Below are 27,774 nucleotides of genomic sequence, written 5' to 3'. Positions count from 1 at the left end.
TAAGAACATACAAGAGACTGGCCTCAGTACATTGAAGGCACCCAGATACTTTCTGATCTTGGAAGTTAAGCAGGGTCAACCCTGGATAATATTTGAATGGGGCACTGCTGATGAATACCAGGGCCGTAGGCTGTATGTCATAGGAGAGAACTGGCAAAACTACCTCTGGGTATTCCTTGCCTAAGAAAACCCCTTAAATTCATAGGGTCGCTATAAGTCCACTGACAACTTGAAGGAATATGCACAGAAACGCATAGAGGAGCCAACCTGCCTATTAAATGCAGAGCAAAAAGATGAGAGAGAGCAAAAACGCAGCACCATACACCAGTTTTTCTACTTGACCCTCCAAACTTTCTCTCTCTCACCCTCCTCTGGTGCCTGTGACCATGGATATTAGGGCAGCTTCATGCTCCTTGTTGAGACAGGCAAACTGTCCTGGTCTCTCCCTTTAGAAACTGAAATAATCAAAAACCATCTTGGCCCAAAGAAAGTAAATGACCTTCTCAAGCTAACACTTCTTGAGGGAGTAAAGAATGAGACCTATGAGCGTGGGAACTCTCCCTCCAATTTTTGTGCCCATAAGCTTTAATTTCCTAAAATAATTTCATTTACATTGTAACAATAGTCCCTGACTAGGGTCTCATTTATAATCAGTCTACACGCCCCCTTCGCCTTCCTCGCCGGACCACCGTCGCTGCCAGAGCTGCGCCTTCTGCCAGGCGGCCTCCTCCCGGGGTGTCGGAGGTGCGCATTTGCGCACCGCCCCGGGAGTGCCGCCCACGGACTGAGGAGCACCGCAGCGGGACTCTTTTGGGACTCTGGCGTCGCTTCTGGCCTTGGCGTTTGGCGTCCAGTGAGTGCGGGGCCTTTAAGGGACACCTGGGGGGAAGCCAGGGAGGAGCCCGCCAGGTGGGAGCGGCGGGTATAAACGCCGGGAAACCGGACCCTCCCTGACACGCCCCCTTCGCCTTCCTCGCCGGACCACCATCGCTGCCAGAGCTGCGCTTTCTGCCGGGCGGCCTCCTCCCGGGGTGTCGGAGGTGCGCATCTGCGCACCGCCCCGGGAGTGCCACCCACGGACTGAGGAGCACCGCTGCTGCGAAACTGCGCAGTTGCGCAGCTTTTATTGGGTTAGGGAGGCTTGGGTTAGCCCGAGAGCAGAGGATGCCTGGGGTGGCTAACCTCTGCTCTTCTAATGGCCATAGAGGGGTGGGGGGAGGTTAGGGATGCGGGGGATGCATGGGCCGGGGAGGGAAGGGATAACATCATTAAGAGCGGAGCTCCTATTGAGGTAGTGTGGGGCAGGGGGAGATATAGCGGTGGGAGAAGGGACTTGCGTTCCAGGGGAAGGAGAGATCGATGCATCATATCTATCCCTCCTTCCTGTCCCCCTCCCAACCTTAGGGACCTGAGGGTCGCTCCAACCGTGCCACAAACCCTGTCGCTGCTCCTGTGCAATGCCAGATCAGTAAACAACAAGACCCACATCCTCCACGACATGCTGGAGGATCAAAAGTGTGATCTGGCTTGCATTACCGAGACCTGGCTTGGGCCTGAAGGAGACGCTGTGTGGGCTCAGGCCCTGCCTGCCGGGTTCTCGGTGAAGGACCAGCGCAGGTTAGGTGGGCGTGTGTGTGGCCTTGATACATAGGAACACCGTGTCCCTCACCAGGAACCACATCCGAGAGACGTCCTATATCGAGTGTATTTACCTGACCCTAAAGGCTAGGGACAGTCTAGGGATTCTGCTGGTGTATCGGCCACCCCGTGCATTAGCGGACTCCCTTAACGAGCTGACACAGCTGGTCGCTGAACTGATGTTGGAGACGCCCAGGCTACTTGTCCTGGGTGACTTCAATATCTCTCTCACGGCCAGCTACGTTCCATCCAGTGCGGCTCGGGAATTCATGGAAATCATGACGGCCACCTTCTAAGGCCTGCTGTGACCAATTTAATGACTTTTTTGCGGATAAAACCTCTCGTATAAGCGAAGGTCTTAATGCTGACATTCGAGCAGAACCTAGCGTAGAGGTATCCAGAGCCTCCGTGGACTCTATTAAACTGGATCGGTTTGAGTCGGTGAGTACTGAGGACGTGGACAAGAACGTCGGAAGTGTTCGGAAGACAACCTGCTCTCTCGATCCCTGTCCCTCGTGGCTAGCGGCCCAGGGGGGACCGGCGGTAACTTTATTGTTACGCCGGATCATTAATACATCTTTGAGGGAAGGGCAATTTCCATCAGAATTGAAATTGGCCATTGTAAAACCTATATTAAAAAAGCCCTCCCTCGACCCCCTGGTACACAATAATTATCGGCCAGTTTCGCTGCTGCCATTTTTGGGTAAGGTGATCGAGAGGGCAGTTGCGATCCAGCTTCAGACGGTCTTGGATGAAACTGATTATCTGGACCCATTTCAAACTGGCTTCCGGGCAGGTCACGGGGTTGAGACGGCCATGGTCGCCTTGGTCGATGATCTCCGTCTGGGCATCGACAGGGGAAGCGTGTCCCTGTTGGTGCTCTTGGACATCTCAGCGGCTTTCGATACCATAGACCATGGTATCCTTCTGGGGCGCCTGGCAGAGGTGGGAATCGGGGGGCACTGCGCTCCAGTGGTTCCGGTCCTACCTCTCCGGGAGGTCCCAGATGGTGCAGCTGGGAGACGTGTGCTCCGACGAGAGGCCCCTTAAAACCGGGGTCCCTCAAGGGGCCATTCTGTCTCCCATGCTCTTTAACATTTACATGAAACCGCTGGGAGAGATCATCCGGAGACATGGGGCGCGGGGTTATCAGTACGCTGATGACACCCAAATCATTTTCTCTATGTCTCCGACTGATGCAGTGACCAAGGATGGCGTCTCTCCTCTCGAGGCCTGTCTGGAGTCAGTAATGGGCTGGATGAGGAAAAACCGACTCAAGCTGAATCCAGAGAAAACGGAGGTACTTGTGATAGGTTCCCCTGGTCCAGGAATGGCGGTGGTTCCACCTGTCCTGAATGGGGTCACGCTCCCTGTGAAGGACTCCGTACGCAGCTTGGGAGTGCTTCTTGATTCGTCGCTTCACCTGACTGCTCAGGTGAATGCGACGGTCAAGAGCACATGTCATCAGCTTCGGCTTATTCGCCAGCTGCGTCCATACCTGGCCCAGAGGGACCTAGAAACTGTTGTACATGCTCTGGTAACCTCGAGATTGGATTTCTGCAACGTACTCTACATGGGGCAACCCTTATACCAAACCCGGAAGCTTCAAATGGTGCAGAATATGGCAGCCAGGCTGGTCACTTGTGTTTCCAGGGCCAGCCATATAACACCAGTGCTGAAAGATCTCCATTGGCTGCCCATCCACTTCCGGGCTCAATATAAGGCGTTGGTAATCACCTATAAAGCCCTAAATGGCTTGGGCCCAGGTTTCCTGAAGGACCGCCTCTCCCCGTATATTCCGCCTCGCACCCTCAGAACGTCTGGGCAGCATCTACTGAAGGTGCCTGGGGCTAGATTATCCTCCACTACACGGAGGACATTTTCCACAGCTGCCCCAGCCCTTTGGAATGCGCTGCCCACCGAGCTCCGCTCAACTACCACCCTGGCCCAATTCAGGAAGGATTTGAAAACCTTCCTGTTCCAACAGGCATTCCCCGATTAAGTTCCTGTGGGCCTCCCTCCTCTTCCGTGGCCAAGAGGTTGGGCTATGGGGCTTTTTTGCCTGTTATTTTTATTGTTGTAATATGTTATAATGTTTTATTGTATTGTTGTTTTTAATCTTGTTGTAAGCCGCCCTGATCGCAGGAAGGAGCAGGATAAAAATAAAAACTTTATTTATTATTATTTACTGCTTTGGCTAACATTGCCCGATATTACTGAGGATACTGTTTCGGGTTATTTTATGTAGATATACACATATATCATTTTGCACGATTGAGGTAGCAGTAACTTTTTAACAGGTTAGGGAATGGCTTTAAAAACCTAATAAAAACAATCAGCCTTTATTCCACAAGGCTTTCTTTCTATAAGAGAGAAAGGGCTGATTTCAAACCTTGTGAATCCTGTAAATACAGAGATGCAAAAGTTGTATCAGTGTTTGCCCACCACTTGGCTGTTCTGAGAAAAAATTGTGACCTTCTTTGTCACAAGGCAATTTAGGATGCTTTTAGTGAAGGTTATTGAGTTTTTCTGTTTATTCAGGTCTTCCTAGTTAGTAGTTACTGAATTACACAATGCTGAACAGCAGAAACAGTTTTGTCATGTACTAATGGTAATCCAACTATGGCTTTCTGCTCTCACAAGCTATCTCTTTCACTGAGGTTCAGGCTGCTTTTGTGCATTTGGCAGGAAGAGTCGCTGGACAGATTACATTGGCAGTTAAGACTTTTTGATGGTAGAGCATTCTAGATCTCCTAACTTGACCCACTTATCATGCCTTAGTTTTGAAAGGGACAAGTAAATGTATAAATTTGTTCATGAAAACAGAAATAGAAAGAAACAGTCATTTGGATTTCCTTACAAATCCATGTTTCCCTAAATTTCTAGGGAAGATGTGCCTGACAAGCACTGGTCAAGTTGACAAACATTCAAATTTCCTCTCAAGATTAATGAGATAGTATTGAAAACATCGTACTAGAGACATAGACTAAGCCATATAAACAAGCTTCAATGTCTCTAAGTAGACGCACAGTCCAATGGCACTCCAGACTGCATAGATGGAATTTTCAACATTAAAATAGTTTTTGAAATAATACAATGGATGCTTTTATTTGTTAGAACAATTTATTTCCTCTCATTAAACAAATAATGCAAAATGTTAAAACACAAAGCAAAAAATCTTGTATCAAACTGAAAAAGGATATGTAATAAAGTTACATCCATACATATACAAACCAGTTTCCATACTATTATATACAAGACAATCAGATCTCTACAAAAGAGAATTTCAAGTTACACTGGTATTATGTGCTACTTATATTAAAAAACATTAAAGCTATTAAATTCACATTAAGTCGAACTGACACTAGACATTTAAGGCTGCAAAAAGAAAAGGTGGCAGCTTATTTGGAATGCTTCAAGCTGTGAATATGGACCCATCAACCATATGAATTTTATTTCCCAACTGTATGAATATTTCCCTTTAACACTGTTTGTACTAAACAGCATTCCTTAAGGAGAAGTCTCTTAAAATTACAATCTGAATGACAAGAGAACTTATATACTCTTGCAAAGATTCCATAATGAGAACTGGAGTCTTTTCAAACAGACTGAGGTAACTGAAATGGGCAACATTGGCTTGTTCTTGCTGGACTACAATGGCAGGAATCTTACTTGCCATCCTCATTTGTGTTTACTATTTCATTTCATTAGAAATCTGATGGAAGTAGTAGTTTTAAAGTGATCTTGTAGCACCTTTGAGACTAACTAAAAGAAAGAAGCTGGTAGCATGAACATTCACAGACCTGACTATTTCTTCACATGCAGATATTCATCTGATGAGGTAGACTCAAGTCTACAAAAGCTAATTTCTTTCAGTTAGTCCAGTAGTTCTCAAACTGTGGGGTGGAGGCACAATAGTTGCGCAAAAGGGGCTCGAGACTGGGAGGCCCTGATCTCTCCCCCACCCCGTTTCCCACTTTTTTTGTGCTGGAGGGGAAGAGACAGGCAAGAAGCCTCTGTGTGAGGGAGTAGGAGGAAAGCTATTTCTTTATAATATGTTAAAATATAAATATACATTAATATGTGAATGAAAATATGCATACTAAACAAACAAAATATTTTTATTCACATAGTATGTTAAGTGGAAAGAATACAATGTCTGCATGTAAATGTAAAGAGGGTCACAAGGGTAAAAAGTCTGAGAACCACTGAGTTAGTTTCAAAGGTGCTACAGGGTTCCTTTGCATACTGATTTTCCAGACTAACACGGCTATGTCTTTGAAGTATTTTAAAGTGTTAGCGTATGTTGCAAGCTACTCTATTTTAGTTTATTGTTTCTGCTCAAAATATTAACCTCATTAATCAACATAAACTGTCAGAGTAGATACTTGCCCAGTAGCTGACCAGCACACTTTTACACAGTTGTTCTCTGAAGATGCCAGCCACAGATACAGGTGAAACGTCAGGAATGAATTCTTCTAGAACATGGCCACATAGTCCAAAAATCCCCCCAAAAAACTACAGCTGCTTTTGTTTATTAATTAATACTTCTCTTTCCATTACAGAACATAATAATAATAATAATAATAATAATGTTTTATTTATAGACCACTATTCCGCAATGATCATAGCGGTGTACAGTAAAAGTTGCAATACAAAATTAGCCCCTACCAGTCCCCTCAATCCCTCCAGGCTGGATGATGACAGTTGGCCGTGGAGGGAGGGCTCTGTCTCTTCAGGGCAGGCCCGATGGTATATAACTTGTATAACTGGTTGATCAATTTAAGCTGTTTGGCTTCCAATTCCAGGAAAAGTCAAGCATATTAATGAACAGGTCCATTAATATGAAATATGAGCAAATCTGAATACTCTTTTGTAGCAGTTAGTCCTAACAGCAACCTTTCTGTCACTGTAATACTGAAGAGAGCTTAAGTCCATTGAATATAATCAGTCTTCCTTCAACAGGAGGAAGGGCCTGGATTCTCTTTATGATTCAAGCAACAATGGTGACTTTCTGCCACCTCTCACCTTCCTATGTGCTCTACAGAGATCAAGAGATCCTCTGGGGAAAAATTTCAGGGACAAAAGATCTCAAGCTTTTATTTATAATTTGCATCACTTTGCAACTGCACATAATCCTCTTTCAGAGTTTGGCTATTCCACTGTTTTTATACATGATAGGAAAGCTAGGGAGGAGGGATTTCTGTGAATAATTGCAAAAGCCAAGGATGCAACCATTAGCCACAAGTATATCCCAACACACTTTGTGACGAACGTCTGTTGTGTAAATCCAACAGCAGTGAGTGAGAATTGCGTAAAGACATCAGGTGAGATTTGGAGCACTTCTGATTTATTTCATCAGGGCTCCTCCTACCCAGGGATGCAATCGCTTTATTAAACTTGGCACATCAAGCTTTTCCTAGAAGGGCATTTTAAAATTATTATTTTGTGTCAATGTATCTTTATTTAAATTTTAACTGACAACTTTAACCTTTCTAAATAAAATGAAACAATGCACTCCAGTTTAAATTTAAAACTAATACTGCAATCCTCAAACAAATGAAGCTCAAAATAGCACACTCCATAAATGTTTAGAATTCTTTAAATATTTTAAACCTCTTTTTATCTCAAGAGAGTTTCTAATTTCCTGAGTTGCAAGTACTTTGACATTCCTTCGCTGAAAAAATACATAGAGGATGTATGATTCATGTTTCCTTGAGTGATGGATTGGTTTCATATTAGAGTATATATATAAAAATACGAAGAAATCAGTGAAAAAGTTATCAGCATTCACTCAAAGTACACTGTAAAAAGAAAATAAATGCAGGCTTGAAATACAATGCTTTTAAAAGGGCAATGTAAGGCATGAGGCTTTTAGAGGCTTCTGAAAGTGATAAAATGAGAAGTTTATATTCCTGATCGAATTAAGAGCAGGTTGCATATTCTTGCCAGTGAACCACTTTGAAAAACAATTTCCAGAGTACTTTTAAACATCAATAGGGTAAAAATGAGAGGAGGCAGGTTGATATAAGCAATGGCAAATCTTCTCCAAAATAAATCTTGCCAAGTAAATCCTATGTTAAAGTAACCTTAAGTCAGAATCAACTTGAAGGCATATAAAAAACAAAGACAATCCTTGCACACAAACCAAAGTTAAACCAACAAGAGATAACATTTTACCTTTGTTTTCTTCATGAAGCAATGAAACAGTTCAATTATCAAAGCACAGAATAAACTCATATGGTCAAAAAGAAACCAGTGAAATGTTGAATCACAATATTCTTTAGCTCATTTCTAATGGTTCCTCAGAGTCATAAAAACAAGAACAGGTACCAAACAGTAACAGTAGTCTTCTGAAGCCACATGCAATCTATTTAAAATATTTTTCACAACAACAAAAAAAATGTTATCTGTTCATGTGGACTCCATACAATGGCATTCCTGAGTTTGGAAAGGTGCTACAGTAAATGAAGAGAGCAGGCATCAGCCTGCTTTGCTAACACATTCAAAACAGATATTGACCTACACAGTAGTTGTAGAGCACAGTTTATTGTTAGGGATGACGGAAATTATTCTGCTACCAAGTTTTCCTCAGAAATTCTGTTGGCGTCTTTTCTTTGCTTCAATGGCATCGAGAATTGGCTGCCGTTTTGACTGATATCTTTGACGAACCTCTTCTATCTCCTGTTCCATCATTGGGTCAAGTGCCCCAAGTCTTCTTTGAAGTTCTTCAACAGTCCAATTTCTCAACTAAAAGACACACAGAACATGTGAAAATTATACGTTGCAATCACAGAAATCTAAGACCTAATTGCTATAGTTAATTTCAACTACAGCGGAACCACTGAATGGGACCTTGGTTTATTACATAAATTCCACTGGTGGTGCAGGACTGGAAACAACAACTGGATTTGGGACTAAGTGCTTGAGAAATTGATAAAATGGAAACAAATGTTTATTATTGATTATTGTAATCTCTATTTGTTTCCTTTTCTCAGATCTTTTTATGGGAATGAGTACTTTGTTTTCTTATTGATGTTTTGTTCTGTATTTTATGTTTTTTCTTTGTTTACCAAAATCTGATAAAACCAAGTAGTTCCTTACTATTCAGGCATTCCTTACAGTTTAGGATCTCATAGTTCCATCTATAAGGATTTGTTTAAAAAGCAAATTAAATTTGTAATTATTTTCTCAATAAATATACTTCTAATACTGTATGCCAAACATGTTAATTTATGGCAAATCAAGTTGTAACACATTTTATATTCCCAAAGTAACAGTTACTTCCAACCTGTAAAGAGTGCTAATATTGAATTGTCCAATTTTTTCTGAAAATTTCCACCACCACCCTTAGAACTCCCTAGAAAAAACATCCACCCCTCATGACTTCAAAATTTCGAGACATTTTACATCCAATTACCATCTCCAATTACATCCCTTCTGATAAAAGGGATGTATGCATGTGCTTTTAAACTGGTGCCTAGTTTGGTACTGATTAGTTTTAATACCTGCAGATTAGGAAAAGGACTGTATGAAAAGTAAGTCCATGGCTTCTGGGCTGCATAATATCTGACTCCCAGGAATGCATGAAGTTTGCCTTTGCTAACACTGAAAGTAGTTGATCTGTACTGCTTAGCAATGACCAGAAATTTTGTGGTATGTATACTAAAGAGAGGTGCTATATACAGTAGTTTTTTCGTGAAGAAGCCCCAAAGTTGTAATGGAGCTGACATAACTTGCTTTGTGGAATTTCAGTGTAAGATCTTATTTCTATCCATCCCGCACTACCAGCAAGTGCTTTAATATATTAATAATGCATAAGTTGCCACAGTGTAAAGGAAACAAGTATTTTAGTGGAGGACACTGAATTCTGCCTATCTTTTAAGGAAATAGTTCATTAGAAAAACCACTTTCCTTATCAGATGCATTATGAATGCACATTAACAAAGCTTTAGACCAGTGGATTGTAACCTTTTCTTTATCAAAGAACCTCTTTAAATATATTTTATTGCTGTGGACTCCCAATATTTAACCCAGGATTTAAAAGAACAACAATACCTGAATATTGAATCATTAACAATTACAACATTCATCAAACCCTCCCTCAGAGGCGTTGGAGGGGGTGGGAAGACTTTTCTTCTGCTTCTTCCCATCAGTTTGTGGCTGGAGCAGATTGAACAGCAGCATGCATATCCAGCCAGCCAGTCAGCCTTTGTCTTAACTCCTGTTACGTGGCTGCTCTGGTACAGGACAGAGCTTGGACTCCATTGTCCAACTCTACCAGCTCCTGGCCATCTACCTCAGGGCAGACAGCCCCAAAGGCAGACAAAAGAAATGTCAAGCCTTGTATTGCAAAGAGACTTTTAAAAATCTTTCCTTAGAAATATCTCGAACATTCGTGCTTCTGTTCCAGCTCCCCATCTCACTGGTCAGTTGCCATCTCATCAGCTGTGATATAAACCCTCTTTAGAATGTGCCTCCCCCCAAATTTAACCCTTTGTTGTGTGGGAGAAGTCCTCTGATAAATGGGGGCCCCATTTATCACAAGGACTATTAAATGTAGTGGCACTCCCATGTCTTCAAGATCTGTGATCTATGCAGTCAAAGGTTTTGCTACAGACTATAAAGCACATGTTGATCTTCTGAAATTCCTTGGTGCAATCGATTAGCCACCAATTCTGGTTTGACACAATTTTTACTTCTGCTTCTTGTTCCACTGTCAGTGCTAGTAGTTCAATGGCTTTGTATGGTGCAAAGTTATAGAATCATACTGAACAAGACATTATTTACAAATGTGATGTCTGAATAGTGTTTTGTGGCTTAAGATATGGAAATATGTTCTAACCTAGTCTTTCTTAATCAGAGTAGACCCAAAATGCTTTGGTCATCACTGACCATGCTGGCTAGGGCTGATGATAGTTGTAAGGCAAAATATCTGGAGGGACTGGAGTTGGGGAAAGCTGCCTTAATCTCTTCAATCTAATACTTCCAACAAATACATAATCCACCATTTGCATTAATATAAATGTTTAATGCTTATATATATCTTCTGAGAACTAGTGATACTAGTTTGAGTGAAAATTTATGCATATTTTGTGACCTTTTTTCTATTGCTTAAATCATCAATTTTATAGTATACAAAAAGGATTTAAAAGTGAAGTGATAACATAATTTCATATGAAATAGCTAGATTGCATTTTGGAGCAAGATATTAAACTGCAACAATTCGTTTTATGTGTTAGACTGACATTTCAATTCAGAATGTTAACAATAAAACCTCATGAGATTTCAACTAAGGTCCCACACAAAAATTTACTATCACATTTATTTCTCAAAATTAAGTCATGCTGCTGCTTAAGTGGAAACACACTGCCCCCACACACTGAGAAAGTAGAGCAAGACTACACCAATGTCACTGTTCATGACCAAACATTTAGATCAGCTGAGAGTGCCCTTGAAACTTTTGGCACCTTTTGTTGCCAAACACTGTATGTTCCAAAAAGTATCCAAAAATACATCTCACACTAAAGGACAGCAGGTCTAATATCCTCTTCCTGTGCAAGCCTGCCAATTATTACATTTTAGTACAAAAGGCAATATAAACTTTGAGATTTAAAATAGCTTGAGAGGTTGGAATCCTTTCCCATGTGGTTGTAATGCACTGGTGGACACTGTGTTTCCCCAAGCTCTCCTAGACCTCTTTAAAAAAAAGATTATGTGAAATTTTGTTTGCTGCTAAATGTCCCCTGGGATTATGGGAGGAAGATCTGCCATGGTTTTGGGCCTCTGGGCTATTTTAGACCCAGGAGAGACCTTTTTTAAAAACCTGAAAGTGACCTATTTAATAAACAGCTGTAAAAATTTGGGTGGGGGAGGAGCTGGGGTGGTGGCACAGGCCCTTGAAGCTCTCTTTGAGTGGCAATTCTCTCCTCACACCACTGACAGTTGACCATCCCTGCTATAGTGCCTACAGGGAAAGGGGTCTTCATAAAGTACAAGAGCATTTCTTGTTCTTCCTCCCAACATCCTATTCTTTGGCATGTTTTCATGGACACTTAGTGTGCCAACCCATTATGAGAAAGGAATGGTACTTATTTATTTATTTATGCATTTATATTCCACCTTTCTCTCCTAGGATCCATCATCCTTCAGATTAATATGCTCCGAACTCTTTTTCTTTTCCCCTGACTGGCAGAAGGATTGTGATGGAGGAGGCGAATACATGATGTCTCTTCCTAAGTACAATTCCTGGTACAGGGCCTAAGTGTACTGCTGGATGGGGTGGGAGGAATGCTTCTTCTAAGAATCTAAATGCACTCTCCTATCTAACAAAAGTCATAAAGTACATACTGCCAAGCAGGAATGGGGAATATGTGGCCTTCCATATGATGACCCTACATTGCTACAAGCCCTCAGCAGCACAGCTAAAAGTGGAAAATGATGATATCTGCAGTTGCAATTATGAAGAGACACACATTCATCATTCTTGCTCTAAAGGAATCCCTTTCCCATGTGTCTTAAGAAGAAAAATGCATTTGGAGTCTTAGAATTAGCATGATCTAAAAAACCAGTACATCCATAATTAATCTCTAGTGCATTCTGTGCCTGGATGAGCAGGTTACCAGGACTTCATAGCACCAAATCAATGAACACATAAAAAGCCTTTCCACTTCAATGCTGTTTTGTGATATTTTTTTTCTTGTACAATTAATGCTGCACTTAAAATTATTAATCCAATTTTCTTCCTCTTGAACAACTTCTCCCTTCCATTCTTTATAATTGTTGCTATGGGCCTTGAAGTCATTTTTGACTTATGGTGACTCTAAGGCTATCAAGGGATTTTCTTGACAAGATCTATTCAGAGGGGGTTTGCCTTTGTATTCTCCTGAGGCTGAGAGCATATGACCTGCCCAAGGTCACCCAGTGGGTTTCCATGGTCAAGCCAGGAGGTGAACCAGAAACTTGGTCCAACACTCAAACCACTCCACCATGCTGGCTCTCTACTCTTGCTTATATCAATATATATTCATACATCAGAATATTGTTTTTTCCCCCCTAAAATAAAAATGGAAGAGGAGTAGCATGTCTGCTAAAAATAGCCACTACAGCAAGAGGGATAGAAAGTTGCAATACTTGTACCCAATTTTTTTAACAGTTCCATTAAATTAAACATTGCCAAGCGTATACAGTAACTGCAAGTCAAGCAGATAGACTGAGAAATCAGATGCTATTAATTTGCTAGTAGTAATCTAGGCCAAGAATAAGCCTTGAATAGAACCCCAAAGAATTACTTCCTATTCTACCAATTAGCTTCCGGGCCCAGTACAATGTGTTGGTTATTACCTTTAAAGAGAAGGTGTGGCTGTCGTCCATAAAAATTACATCAGCTTGACCAGGAACCCGGTTCCGAAACTGAGACACATTGAGTGTATTTACCTGACCCTAAAGGGCAAGGACAGTCTGGGGATTCTGTTGGTCTACCGTCCACCCCGTAGCCTAACAGATTCCCTATGAGCTGACACAGCTGGTCTCGGAGCTGGTGTTGGAGTCCCCCAGGCTTCTTGTGCTGGGGGACCTCAACATCCCCTTCGGGGCCAGCTCACAAGAACTAACAGGTGCAGCTCGGGAGTTCATGGCTTCCATGACTGCCATGGGCCTGTCCCAGTTGGTCCAGGGTCCAACACACAGTGCTGGTAATACACTCGATGTGATCTTTAGTACAGACCGAGAACATCTGTGGGCGGAGATAAATGATATCTCCTCCCTGTCATGGACGGATCATTTTCTGGTCAAGGCTGGACTGAATGTCACTTTTCAAAATCCCCTCGGGGGTGGAGGACCCATTAGAATGGTCCACCCTCGAAGGCTGATGGAACTCAAAAGGTTCCAAGAGGCCCTAGAGGGAGTTATGTCTGGGAACAATGGCGACTCTGTTGAAACCCTGGTTAACAACTGGAATAAGAACCTTACCGGGGTAATAGACAGTATTGCTCCCGAGTGTCCTTACCAACCCACTCCTAAAAGAAGACCTTGGTATACACTAGAATTACGCCAGATGAAGCGGGCTGCACAACGACTAGAGCACTACTGGTGGAAACACCAGCGCATATCTGACAAGACACTCCATGAGAACATGTTTAAGACAGAGCTGAAAACCATATTGTTTAGGGAAGCGTTCTCAGGGAATTTGTGATTGTCATCTGGCTGTCTGACACTATTTGATGGGATGTGATTTGTTTGATATTTGATGTTTTTAATCTGTTTTTTTTTCCCTTTCTATATGGTAATTTTATCTATTCCTCTTTTAATTGTTATTATCTTAGAATGTACGCCTTGGGCAGGCTTTTATTTACTCTTAATTTTACCAACTTTGTACAGCGCTGTGTATAATTACAGCGCTATAGAAATAAAGTTTAATAATAATAATAATAATAATAATAATAACATGTTACGTTCCTATGGAGTGGCAATCGATGCAGCAAAGAATTCGTTCTGTGCTGCACGGATTGCATTGACAGAGTCTCACCCAGCAGAGCTGTTCAGGGTGGTTAGGGAATTAACTCAATTCCCGGCCGCCCTGAACCCTTTACTAGAACCAACTAGAGCCTGCTGTGACACTTTTAATGACTTCTTTGTTAATAAAATCTCTCAGATAAGAGCTGATCTTGATGCTGGTCTTTTGACAGAGGCATGTGAAGAGGTGTCCAGTGTCTCTGGAAGCAAGGTTATTCTGAATCACTTTGAATTTGTGAATACCGAGGACATGGACAAGCTCCTTGGCTGTGTAAAAAGGACGACTTGTCCTCTCGACCCTTGTCCTTCATGGTTGACCGTTCAGGGAGGAGAAGTAATAAAATCTTCATTACTCACTATAATCAATACTTCTCTCCGGGAAGGGATATTTCCATCTGTCTTAAAACAGGCCATAGTAAAACCAATTCTGAAAAAACCTTCCTTGGACCCCTTGCAGATGAGTAGTTATAGACCGGTCTCCTTTCTACTTTTCTTGGGCAAGGTGATCGAGAGGGCAGTCGCCTTTCAACTCCAAGCTGTTTTGGATGAAGCCGATTATCTGGACCCATTTCAAACTGGCTTCAGAACGGGATACAGTGTTGAGACTGCTATGGTCGCCTTAGTCGATGATCTCCGTCTGAGTATCGACAGGGGATGTATGACCCTGTTGGTGCTCTTGGACATCTCAGCGGCTTTCGATACCAGTGACCATGGTATCCTTCTGGAACGCCTGGGAGAGTTGGGTATTGGGGGCACTGCGCGCCAGTGGCTCCGTTCCTACCTCTCGGGAAGATTCCAGATGGTGAGGCTCGGGGACAGTTGCTCTCGTAAAAGTGAGCTGTCATCGGGCGTCCTGCAAGGTGCCATCCTGTCCCCCATGCTGTTTAACATTTACATGAAACCTCTGGGAGAGATCATCCGAAAGCACGGAGCTCGGTGTTATCAGTACGCTGATGACACCCAGATCTATCTCTCCATGTCTCCGACTGATACAGTGACTAAGGAAGGCATCTCTCCTCTGGATGCCTGCCTGGGGTCAATAATGGGCTGGATGAGGGGAAACAAACTCAAGTTGAATCCAGAGAAAACAGAGGTACTCGTGATAGGTACCCCAAGTCCTGACAGGGAAATTTGTCATCCTGTCCTGGATGGGGTCACACTTCCCCTAAAGGACAAAGTTCGCAGTCTGGGAGTACTCTTGGACTCATCTCTACAGTTATCATCTCTCAAGTAGATGCGATGGCCAAGAGTGCTTGGTACCAGCTTCGGCTGATACGCCAACTGCGACCCTGCCTTGATCAAAAGGACCTTGAAACAGTAGTACACGCACTGGTAACCTCTCGATTAGATTTCTGTAATGCGCTCTACATGGGGCCACCTTTGTACCAGGTTTGGAAGCTTCAGCTAGTTCAAAACGCTGCAGCCAGATTGGTCATTGGAACTTCTAGATCAGATCATATAACACCGGGATTAAGATCACTCCACTGTCTGCCTATTAACTTCCGGGCTCAGTACAAAGTGTTGGTTATTACCTATAAAGCCCTACATGGCTTGGGGCCGTGTTACTTGAGGGAGCACCTCTCCCCATATAATCTGCCCTGCACTCTCAGAACCACAGGGAAATGCTTACTTGAACATCCTAAGACAAGACTGGCATCAACTCTCCAAAAAGCTTTTTCATCTGTAGCTCCCATGCACTGGAACAAGCTTCCAGAAGAGATATGGCATAGTCCCTCTTTAGATGCCTTTAAGAAAGCCTTAAAGACTTATCTTTTCCGGTCAGCATATCCTCCTGACTCCACATAGAATGTATGTTTTGCTGAAAGACGCTCATTATGACTGACAGATTTTTTTAATGTTTCTATGTTTTTAGATATGATTTTAGAATTTCTGTTAATTACACATGTACTCGCGGTTTTATCTGTATTGATATTATGACTAATTGTATAGATATATTGTGTATTTGATGGACCTGTGAACCGCTTTGATCACCATGGAAAAGCGGTATAATAATAATAATAATAATGTTCTTGGGCCCGAGTTTAGGGTTGCCATAATTGTCCACTAAAACCCGGGACAAAATGTGGAACAAAATCTAGACCAAACTGTAGGACAACTGCAGGACAAAACTCAGCCCAAAAATGTAGGACATTTAAGAAAAATGGAGTACCTTAAATGTCCTACAGTTTGGGCTGAGTTTTGTCCTGCACTTTGGTCTTGAATTTGTCCTACATTTTGTCCCAGGTTTTAGTGGACAATTATGGCAACCCTACCCGAGTTACTTGCAGGAACGCCTCTCCCTACACAATCCGCCCCACACTCTCAGAAAAAGTTTTCAGGGAAAAACTTACTGGAAATACAAACTACCAGGTTGCACACAACTTCCTAAAAAACTTTTACTGTCGTTGCCTCTAAATTGTGGAACAGCCTGCCGGAAGAAATCCATCTTACTACTACCTTGGACGCCTTTAAGAAGGCAGTCAAGACGGAGCTCTTCCGGCGGGCTTACCCCTCTGTACCTGATTAAGGTACTACCCTTATTTGTGATGATGATCCTCTGTAAATAACCCACTGATGTATTTATTGAATTGACTGTTGGATTTTATGACCGTATTCTATGTTTTTATCAGGTTGTAACCCTGCCTCGATCCGTAGGGAGAGGCGGGGCAATATAAATAAAATTTTTATTATTTATTATTATTCAGGGGGTTGGACTGGATGGCCCTTGTAGTCTCTTCCAACTCTACGATTCTATGATTCTATTCTAAAACATGCACACAAAAAGACACCATGCACTACAAGTTTTATATAAAAATATAGAATATAAAAATATGAAGGGGATTGTTGTTTGTTAACTGCCCTTGAGTCAACCATGGTGACTCTTTGCATGAGACATTGCCAAGCCCCCATCTTCCACTTCTCTGTTTAGGTGTTGTAGATTCAGGCTTGTGAAATCCCTTATTGAGTCTAGCCATCTGGCCTGCAGTCTTCCTCTCTTTGTACTATCTTCTAGCTTTCCTAGCATTATTGTCTTTTCTAATGGGTCATGCCTTCTCATGATATGACCAAAATACGACACCCTCAATTTGGTCATCTTGGCTTCCAGGGAGAGTTGATCTGTCCACAATCCATCTGTTTCTCCTTTTTAGTTGTCAACAGTATCCTCAGTACTCTTCTTCAGCACCACACCACAAATGAGTTGATTTTCTTCTTATCAATTTTCTTCACTGTCCAGTTCACATCTATACATGGTGATGGGGAATACAATGGCTTGGACAATTCTAACATTTGTGATCAGTTATATATCTTTGCTCTTTAGGATCTTGACTAGTTTTTTCATTGCTGCCCTTTCCATTCCTAGTCTTCTTATTTCTTGATTGCAGTCTTTTTTCTAATTAATGTTTGATCCACAGTATGAGAAATTTTTAAGGGGATATAGGAAATTAATCATACAAGCATGCCTTAAAAAATAGATGAAGGAGTGTATGTTGAACCCCTTACCAAACCAGTGCGCTGCATATTATTTTCTCTTCTAGACAAGCAGTAGCTTATTCTTCCTCATTCTTCCCACACTTAAGAAACAGGTGACTGCCTAAGACTTTGGGATTTTGACAAAGGTAGGCTGTGCTAACTTGTCTCCATTTCTGCCCTTAAAACAGTCTTTCATTTGTCAAAATAACATCCCAGTATAACACTAATGCTTTACTGAATCCCAATGAAACTAAGCAGTGAAGAGGCATACATAATAGAACTAAGCAGACACATTAATCACAGTTCATATTCTCAAGGGCACACTGCTTGGTAACTTTATAGCATCATGACTCCCTTTTGACCGTCAAACAGTATTTTATAACAGCTACATGGTTGTTTCCTCAAGATGGAATGGGCCAATTTCAATTTTCATGAACAGAGTTACTGTAACATAAAACAAAGACAGGAAATCATTACCCCTCTCAGTGCCCTTAGCTATTCAAAAAAGGTTAAACACACAATGTGCATGTAATCCATTGCATATGTATTTGCAGGACTGTGGTAAAGCAGCACATCAAGGAGCTACAAGACAATGAGCAAGGGCAGCCAGAAAACGATAACAAACAATTGGGAACTCATCCAGAACCACCTGAACGACACTGCCTATTCCAGATGCATCACTGTGGCTTTCTAGCAATTAAAAAGAAAACTTAAAACCATAATCTAGAGGTGCACATCTTTGGCAGGTAACACTCAGGACCCACCACAGGCTGCGACCCTACCAAAAATGTGGAATCTTTACATCAAAAACAAAAACCAGAAGCAACCAAAAATTCAGTTCTGCTTAAAACAAACAAAATAATGACAACATTTTAAAACCTTAATTCTGATGTTAGGGAGTAATAGAGAGAAAGCACCTTTTTGTTTTAGCTGGTCAACCAATTACAAATCCACCTAACAGTTGCATTGTCTACCCTCTCCACTTTGTAAGTACACAGGCCTCTCTGGATCCCAGCAGTTCTATTACCCCAAAGATTAGCTGGTCAAGATTTCCGTGCATGGTTTATTATTTTTTTTAAAAAGACAATTCATTCTGAGTAAAATGTAATTGACATGTTCTATGATTATATAGCTACAGAAGCTACAAAAATGCTGTGATCCCCCCCCCCTTAGAATAAGAACATTTACCAGATTTGAAAGAACTCAAGGGAAAGGCTCAAGTTTATGAGTTGTGCAGTCTTCTAGATGTTTGCAGCTGTGCTATGCTGGCTAGGGCTACTGAAAGTCTCAATCAAACAATATCCGAAAGGCTTAACAATTCTCATTACTGCTTTAGCACAACGGTAGAGTGCTTGTTTCAAATAATGAAAGGTCCCCAGCTAAAGGGTAAAGGCGGGGGGGCGGGCGGGGCGTATTTCTATTTGAAGCTTTGTAAAACCATCACCAGACAGTTGACAATCCTGGGCAAGCTAGATCAAGCTTCATTTACTTGTAGACTGCAAAAGAGCTCAAGCTTCATATTCTCAGACTTCTACAAATGAAAGCTACATTATTCCAGACCTCTTTTCTCTGGATGACCAGCTGTCTTTCATTCAGTCTAAAATGATTAATACCGGACTGTTTTATTACCAGAATGTCCAGTGTGAACTGATAAAGAACCTTACATCACAGATTTACTTATTTAATTTCATCTTATACATGCCTATTTACAGCACACATAATTGGTTACATTGTTCAAATACAACAAAACAGCAGCACTCATGATACTGTGGAAGAGTATGTCCAAACAATCTACAAAATTTGAGGGTAGTTTTCTGCTCTTGGGGTGGAGAGACCAGAAAACCAAAGAAAATTCAAATTTATAGGATTATCTAGTGAATGATGTCATCTACAAATACAAAGTATCTTACAAACAACATATGAGAATACCTGTATTCCGATTTTACATAGTGAACTTGCTCAGATAGCAATCTGTTGTCCGCTCCACAAAAGCTGTAAAAACTATTTGCTAACATTCCCAGAAAATGATATGGCAGTTGCTAAATGAACTCCAACACTGTTCGCTGGGAATGTTAGCAACATTAATACAGTACATACTCTTTAGACTAATGTTGGAGAGAATACATGCATCTTTTTCAAGGCACATGCAGCTTCACTGTAGTTGTTTACTCTCCACTTAAGAGGCCTCTTATCTTTTTTTATTTAAAAAATTAATAAACTTACTGAAGATCATGTCATAATATCTGCTGCTATAATGAGTGCAAAAATGCAATTCAAATTCCAGTTATGATACAAAATCTCCTGTACTCAGGGATTCATGTATATGGCTAAATGTGCATTAACAATAAGCCCTTTCTGATCAACAGTCAAAGACAAGCAGTGCCCCCATTACCTTTTTTATTAAATTGGAAATGGTCTCATATTTGCATGTCCTTTTTCCAAGAATAAAGTGCCCCTATTTGTTCACACTGCAAAACCCAAGCTTGATCATGCAAACCATCTATTTGTGAGATTTGCTGTTGAACTCTATAGACAGAGTTCTATTCATTTATATTCCTGGGAATATAAAACTAAAAAGGGACATTTATACCAGTGAAGAGATCCAGGATTTTAATCTTGGAAGTCAGGTGGAGAGCATCTGGATAAAAATTAAAGGGGAGGGAAACAACAGGGAAGTTATTGTGGGAGTTAACTACAGACCCCCAAGTCAGATGGAGGAATTCGATGATGTCTTTCTAGAACAGATGACCACACATTCAGAAAGGAGAGATGTAGTAGTGATGGGTGACTTCAACTATCCTGATATTTGCTGAAAGTCAAACTTAGCCAAATCCTCAAGGTCTAGCAAATTCCTCACTTGCCTTGGAGACAATTTCATTGTCCAAAAGGTGGAAGAAGCAACAAGGGGATCATCTATTTTGGATTTGATCCTAACCAACAGGGATGACCTAGTTAATGGAATGCAAGTGGTGGGACTCTTAGGTGGGAGTGATCATGTATTCCTGGAGTTTGTTATACAAAGCCAGGCATAGTCAGAAACGCATTCTAGACTTTAGGAAAGCTGATTTTAGTAAACTTAGAGAAATACTGGGGGTGATCCCATGGTCAGGAATACTAAGAGATGGGAGTTCAGGATGGATGGGAGTTTCTCAAAAGGGAGATACTGAAGGCACTATTTCAAACAGTTCCAATGAGGAAGAAAAACGGGAGATGTCTCAAGAAACCAGGATGGATGACTAAGGAACTTTCAACCGAGCTAAGTTTTAAACGGAACATGTATAAGAAATGGAAAAAGGGAGAAATCACCAAAGAGGAATTCAAACAAATAGCAAGCATGTGTAGGGATAAAGTCAGAGAAGCTAAAGCACAGAATGAACTCAGGCTTGCTAGAGAGGTTAAGAAAACAAAAAAAAAGGGGGGGGTTGGATATGTCTGCAGTAAAAGGAAGAAGGAGGAAACGGTAGGGCCACTGTGTGGAGAAGATGGCAAAATGCTAACAGGGGACAGAGAAAAGGCAAAATTACTCAACACCTTCTTTGCCCCAGTCTTCTCAGGAAAGGAAAAGGGTGCTCAACCTGAGGATAATGGAGCAGAGGACAGAATAGGGGAATTTCAGCACAGAATAAGTAAAGGGATGGTACAGGAATATCTGGTTAATCTAAACGAATATAAGTCTCCCGGACCAGATGAACTACATCCAAGGGTATTAAAAGAACTGGCAAATGTCATATCGGAGCCATTGGCAATAATCTTTGAGAACTCCTGGAGAACAGGAGATGTCCCAGCAGACTGGAGGAAGGCAAACGTTGTCCCCATCTTTAAAAAGGGGGAAAAAGAGGATCCTAACAATTACCGTCCAGTTAGTCTGACATCAATACCAGGAAAGATTCTAGAGCAGATCATTAAACAGAGAGTCTGTGAACTTCTAGAAAGCAATGCCTTAATCACAAAAAGTCAACACGGGTTTCCAGAGAAACAAGTCATGCCAGACAAATCTAATCTCTTTCTTTGATAAAAATTACCAGCTTGTTAGATGAAGGGAATGCTATGGATATAGTATATCTTGATTCAGTAAGGCTTTTAATAGGGTTCTCCATGACATTCTTGCAAACAAGCTAGTGAAATGTGGCCTAGACAACATAACTGTTACATGGATTTGTAATTGGTTGACTGGCCAAAGCCAAAGAGTGATCAACAATGGCTTATTTTCATCCTGGAGAGAAGTGACCAGTGGGGTCCACAGGGCTCTGTCCTGGGGCCAGTGCTATTCAACATCTTTATCAATGACTTGGACAAAATAATTGGGGGCATACTTATCAAATTTGCAGATGACACAAAATTAGGAGGAATAGCAATACCCCAGAGGACAGGATCAAAATTCAAAATGACCTTAATAGATTAGAAAGCTCGGTCAAAGCTAACAAAATAAACTTCAACATGGAGAAATGTAAGGTACTGCATTTAGGGCGGAAAAATGAAATGCACAGATATAGGATGGGGACACCTGGCTGAACGAGACTATATGTGAAAGGGATCTAGGAGTCCAAGTAGACCACAATTTGAACATGAGTCAACAGTGCGATGTGGCAGCTAACAAGGCCAATGCAATTTTAGGCTGCATCAATAGAAGTATAGTGTCTAGATCAAGAGAGGTAATAGTGCCACTGTATTCTGCTCTGGTCAAGCCCCACCTGGAATACTGTGTCCAGTTCTGGGCACCACAATTCAAAAAGGATACAGTATTGAGAAACTGGAGCGTGTTCAAAGGAGGGCGATTAAAATGGTGAATAGTCTGGAAACCTTGCCCTATGACGACTGCGTTAGGGATGTTTAGCCTGGAGAAGAGAAGGTTAAGAGGTGATATGATAAACCTGTTTAAATACTTGAATGGATGTCACATTGAGGAGGGAGCAAGCTTGTTTTCTGCTGCTGCAGAGTCTAGGACCCAGAACAATGGATGCAAGCTACAGGAAAAGAGATTCCACCTCAACATTAGGAAGAACTTCCTGACATTAAGGGCTGTTCGACAGTGGAACAAACTCCCTCGAAGTGTAGTGGAGTCTCCTTCCTTAGAGGTCTTTAAACAGAGGCTGGATGGCCATCTGTCAGGGATGCTTTGATTGAGATTTCCTGCATGGCAGGGGGTTGGACTGGATGGCCCTTGCGGTCTCTTCCAACTCTATGATTCTATTATTCTAAGCTCACACTACACAGTGCCCAGGAGACCAAAGGCTACTGGGAGGCTGTACTCTGTGCCTTTCAGGAATTACTTCATGTTAAGGGGGCAACCAGCCTAGTTCCACCCATCAGCCAGTGAAGGAGTTATTACAATGGCGGGTTACAAACGGCCCTCAAGGGGCCGTTTTCCCGCCGCCGCCATTCGCTGCGCAGGGAAGCCCCAGCTGTCAGACCGCGAGGCTTCCCTGCGCAGCAAAAAAGGAGCAGCGAAATGCCGCTCCTTTTTTGAACGCGGAAGTGGCGCCGCGAGGGGTGGAGTGCGCCCTCGCGACGTCACTTCCGCCGCGACACGTCTGGACGCACAGCGTCCAGTACGTCATCATGGCGGCGCCCATGTGGATGGGCACCGCAAAAAAAGTACGCGCTCCGCGCGTACTGGGAGGAAGGGCCGCTAGGAAGGTAAGAACCTTCCTAACCCTAATACGGCCCTTCCTAACCCTAGTACGCGCGGAGCGCGTACTTTATGGCGGTTTGTAACCCGCCTATGCTTATTTTCCACAACTTTCCTGTCCTTTTTATACTATTTCTATGAAAATGAGTCCATGTGGACAGTAAATTTTGTATAAATACTAAAACAGAAGTTTATGTCTGTATGCGTATGTGTGCACACATGCATGCCTTACATGTATACAGTACATGTATCATACAAGGAATAAGAATTTGCAGGTGGGAGGTGGTAAGGGAGAAATAGTTGGTCCATCTTATTAAAGATCAAAGCTTTCAACAGCAGAAGTGTTAACTGGTTTTGGGTTGTTTTTTTAGTTTTAGGATTCATAATGGATCTTTTTTAAAGTGGTTGATTTGCTGCAATAATCTTTGTAGTGAACCTTTTAAGTGCTATACACGCAATAGAATTCTGTAAGGAAATTCAAATCAGTTTTTATTTGTGTCTGTGAGAAAATTGATTATCTGCTTCCGTCACAGAAGCAGCAGAGATATGGATCAGGAAGAGCCTTTTAAATTATTATCTTACATAAAATGCCAACAAAATGTCATCTCCAGCATTACCTCTAATAACAGTTACACGTTATGCTTTACAAGTAGGAGCTGCAGAGTTAAGTTACAGTTTTTTGCTGTCTTACTTTTTTCAGAGTAATATACAAGAGAAAACCAGAACCCCATTGTTGAAGACTTCATTCAATGAAACTTCTACCCAGAAATAAAAGATGCTTAAATCAAAATTGTGGTGTTAAGAATTAAGCAGAAGTATCTTAAGCAACTTAGTTTACACTGGTATTCTGTCACATTCCCTGGTGGCATGCAGTGAGAATGGAGCAGGTGGTGCCATTAGACAAAGTGAAGCACAAGGAACACCCAAAGGAAATGAAGGATCAGTAACTGAAAGGAAGAAAACAGGCATAACTCAAAACCTAAGTATAAGAATGACCCAAAAGAAAAGAAAAAAGAACTAGAATCTTCAGTTTTGCCAAATAATAATCCAGTTATGTCAGAAAGATGTCTTGTGGGTCATATGCTTGAAATGTAAAATTATGAACATGAGCTGTAAGCAGTAAGTCAAACTAAGACTGCACCATAGCAGTTTTGGACCAAAACAGACAAAGCCTCCTTTTATAGGTATTTGCAACCAATTGCCTCCACTGAAGAACATACTGATAAATTCTCCTTGCACCAATCTTCTCATCTGAAGCAAATATGCAGAGTTGCATTCATTTTTCTCCTCCCTTCTAAGAAAGACTCATGACTGAAAAGCAGGCCACAAAATCTGAGACTGTGCATCTTGACAATCTTTATCTAGGGTCAACAGACCCATCAAAGCACACAATAACTTAAAACATATAAGAAGAAGAACTTGATCAGGAGGGCTTTAAACTGAGTTCTGTGGGGAAGGGAGACAATATTAAGGAAGGCGAAAGGGCTGGAGAAAATAGTCAAACTGACATAGAGGAAACAAGAAAAAAAGTGCAAGGACCCAACAGTGAGAGGCAAAAAAAAAAAACTTGCACAAGCAGCAAGTAAAAGGGACCCATGGTCTGCGATGTCTCTACACTAATGCACAGAGCATGGGAAATAAGCAAGATGAACTCAAACTCCTAATACAACAAAGCAATTATTATATAATAGGCATCACTGAAACCTGGTGGGATGAGTCTCATGATTGGAATGTAGACAAAAAGGAGTATAATCTTTTTAAGAGAAATATGTCAAACAGGAAAGGAGGAGGAATAGCACTATATGTCAGAGATATTTACACCAGTGAAGAGATCCAGGACATCAATCGTGGAAGCCAGGTAGAGAGCATCTGGATAAAAATTAAAGGGAAGGGAAACAACAAGGATGTTATGGTGGGAGTCTACTACAGACCCCCAAGTCAGATGGGGGAATTTGATGACGCCTTTCTAGAACAGCTGACTACACACTCAGAAAGGAGAGATGTAGTAGTACAGTGGTACCCCGGGATACGAATAGATCGCGTTACGAAATTTCCGGGATACGAAAAAGTTAGATTGGAAAAAACTGTTCCGGGATACGATGTTTTTTTCGGGTTACGAAATTTATTTCGGCGCGAAATTCAAACGCAAAGCGCGGCTAGCGGCTTTCCAGCGCTAACGGAAAGCCTTTTCGGGTTGCGAAATGTATCGGGTTACGAACGGAGCGGCGGAACGAATTAATTTCGTAACCCGAGGTAGCACTGTAATGGGTGACTTCAATTATCCTGATATTTGCTGGAAGTCAAACTCAGCAAAATCCTCAAGGTCTAGCAAATTCCTCACTTGCCTGGAAGACAATTTCACTGTCCAAAAGGTGAAAAGGTAACAAGGGGGTCAGCTATTTTAGATCTGATCCTAACCAACAAGGATGACTTGGTTAATGGGGTGCAAGTGGTGGGATCATTAGGTGGAAGTGGCCATGTTCTCCTGGAGTCTGTTATACAATGGAAAGGAGAAGCCAGGCATAGTCAGACACGCATTCTAGACTTTAGGAGAGTGGATTTCAGTAAACTTAGAGAAGTATTGAGGGTGACCCCGTGGTCAGAAATACTAAAAGAGAAGGGAGTTCAGGACAGATGGGGATTTCTCAAACGGGAGATACTGAAGGCACAATTTCAAACAGTTCCAGTGAGAAAGAAAAAAACAGGAGATGTCTCAAGAAACCAGGATGGATGACTAAGGAACTTTCAACCGAGCTAAGTTTTAAACGGAACATGTATAAGAAATGGAAAAAGGGAGAAATCACCAAAGAGGAACTCAAACAAATAGCAAGCACATATAGGGGTAAAGTCAGAGAAGCTAAAGCGCAAAATGAACTCAGGCTTGCTAGAGAGGTTAAAAACAATAAAAATGGCTTTTTTTGATATATCCACAGCAAAAGGAAGAAGAAGGAAACGGTAGGGCCACTGCATGGAGAAGATGGCAAAATGCTAACTGAAGACAGAGAAAAGGCAGAATTACTCAAAACCTTCTTTGCCTCAGTCTTCTCAGAAAAGGAAAAGGGTGCTCAACCTGAGGATAATGGAGCAGAGGACAGAATAGGGGAATTTCAGCACAGAATAAGTAAAGGGATAGTACAGGAATATCTGGTTAATCTAAACGAATGTAAGTCTTCCGGACCAGATGAACTACATCCAAGGGTATTAAAAGAACTGGCAAATGTAATGTCGGAGCCATTGGCAATAATCTTTGAACACTCCTGGAGAACAGGAGAAATCCCTGCAGACCAGAGGAGGGCAAACGTTGTCCTCATCTTCAAAAAGGGGGGAAAAAGAGGATCCCAACAATTATCGTCCAGTTAATCTGACATCTATACCAGGAAAGATTCTGGAGCAGATCATTAAACAGAGGGTCTGTGAACATCTAGAAGGCAATGCCATAATCACAAAAAGTCAACATGGGTTTCAGAGAAACAAGTCATGCCAGACAAACCTAATCTCTTTCTTTGATAAAATTACCAGCTTAGCAGATGAAGGGAATGCTGTGGATATAGTATATCTTGATTTCAGTAAGGCCTTTGACAAAGTTTCTCATGACATTCTTGCAAACAAGCTTGTAAAATGTGGGCTAGAAAAAGTAACTGTTACATGGATTTTTAACTGGTTGACCGGCCGAAACCAAAGGGTGCTCAACAATGGCACCTTTTCATCCTGGAGAGAAGTGACCAGTAGGGTCCCAGAGGACTCTGTCCTGGGGCCAGTGTTATTCAACATCTTTATCAATGACTTGGATGACAGGATTGGGAGCATACCTATCAAATTTGCAGATGACACCAAATTAGGAGGAATAGCTAATACTCCAGAGGACAGGATCAAAATTCAAAATGACCTGAATAACTAGAAAGCTGGGCCAAAGCTAACAAAATGAAATTCAACACGGAGAAATGTAAGGTACTGCACTTAGGGCAGAAAAATAAAATGCACAGTTATAGGATGGGGGACACCTGGCTGAATGAAACTACATGTGAAATGGATCTGGGAGTCCAAGTAGACCACAAGTTGAACATGAGTCAACAGTGCGATGCAGCATCTAAAAAGGCCAATGAAATTTTAGGCTGTATCAATAAAAGTATAGTGTCTAGATCAAGAGAAGTAATAGTGCCACTGTATTCTGCTTTGGTCAGTCCCCACCTGGAATATTGTGTCCAGTTCTGGGCGCCACAATTTTAAAAAAATGTTAAGAAGCTGGAGCGTGTCCAAAGGGGGGCGACTAAAATGGTGAAAGGTCTGGAAACCATGCCCTATGAGGAACTACTTAGGGAGCTGGGGATGTTTAGCCTGGAGAACGAAGAGAAGGTTAAGAGGTGATATGATAGCCCTGTTTAAATATTTGAAAGGAAGTCATATTGAGGAGGGAGCAGGCTTGTTTTCTGCTGCTCCAGAGAACAGGACCCGGAACAATGGATGCAAGCTACAGGAAAAGAGATTCCACCTGAACATTAGGAAGAACTTCCTGACGTTAAGAG

General features: G+C 41.8%; 1 protein-coding gene across 3 annotated transcripts in view; it reads right to left on the bottom strand.

The window, feature by feature from the left end:
* Positions 1 to 6,259: 6,259 nt before the first annotated feature.
* The window catches only part of STK4 (serine/threonine kinase 4), a 97,414-nt gene continuing 75,899 nt past the window's right edge, over positions 6,260 to 27,774 (bottom strand). For all 3 annotated transcript variants that reach the window (XM_042461831.1, XM_042461830.1, XM_042461832.1), the window contains one exon: positions 6,260 to 8,388. In XM_042461831.1, coding sequence (XP_042317765.1) covers positions 8,230 to 8,388 — 159 coding nt within the window. In that variant the 3' untranslated portion in view covers positions 6,260 to 8,229. The remainder of the gene's footprint in view (positions 8,389 to 27,774) is intronic.

This window comes from Sceloporus undulatus, chromosome 4, assembly GCF_019175285.1.
Source record: "Sceloporus undulatus isolate JIND9_A2432 ecotype Alabama chromosome 4, SceUnd_v1.1, whole genome shotgun sequence".
In the NCBI taxonomy this organism is placed as follows: Eukaryota; Metazoa; Chordata; class Lepidosauria; order Squamata; family Phrynosomatidae; genus Sceloporus; species Sceloporus undulatus.
The sequence above is the reverse complement of the archived record's forward strand: the minus strand, read 5'-3'. Positions and strand labels throughout refer to the sequence as shown.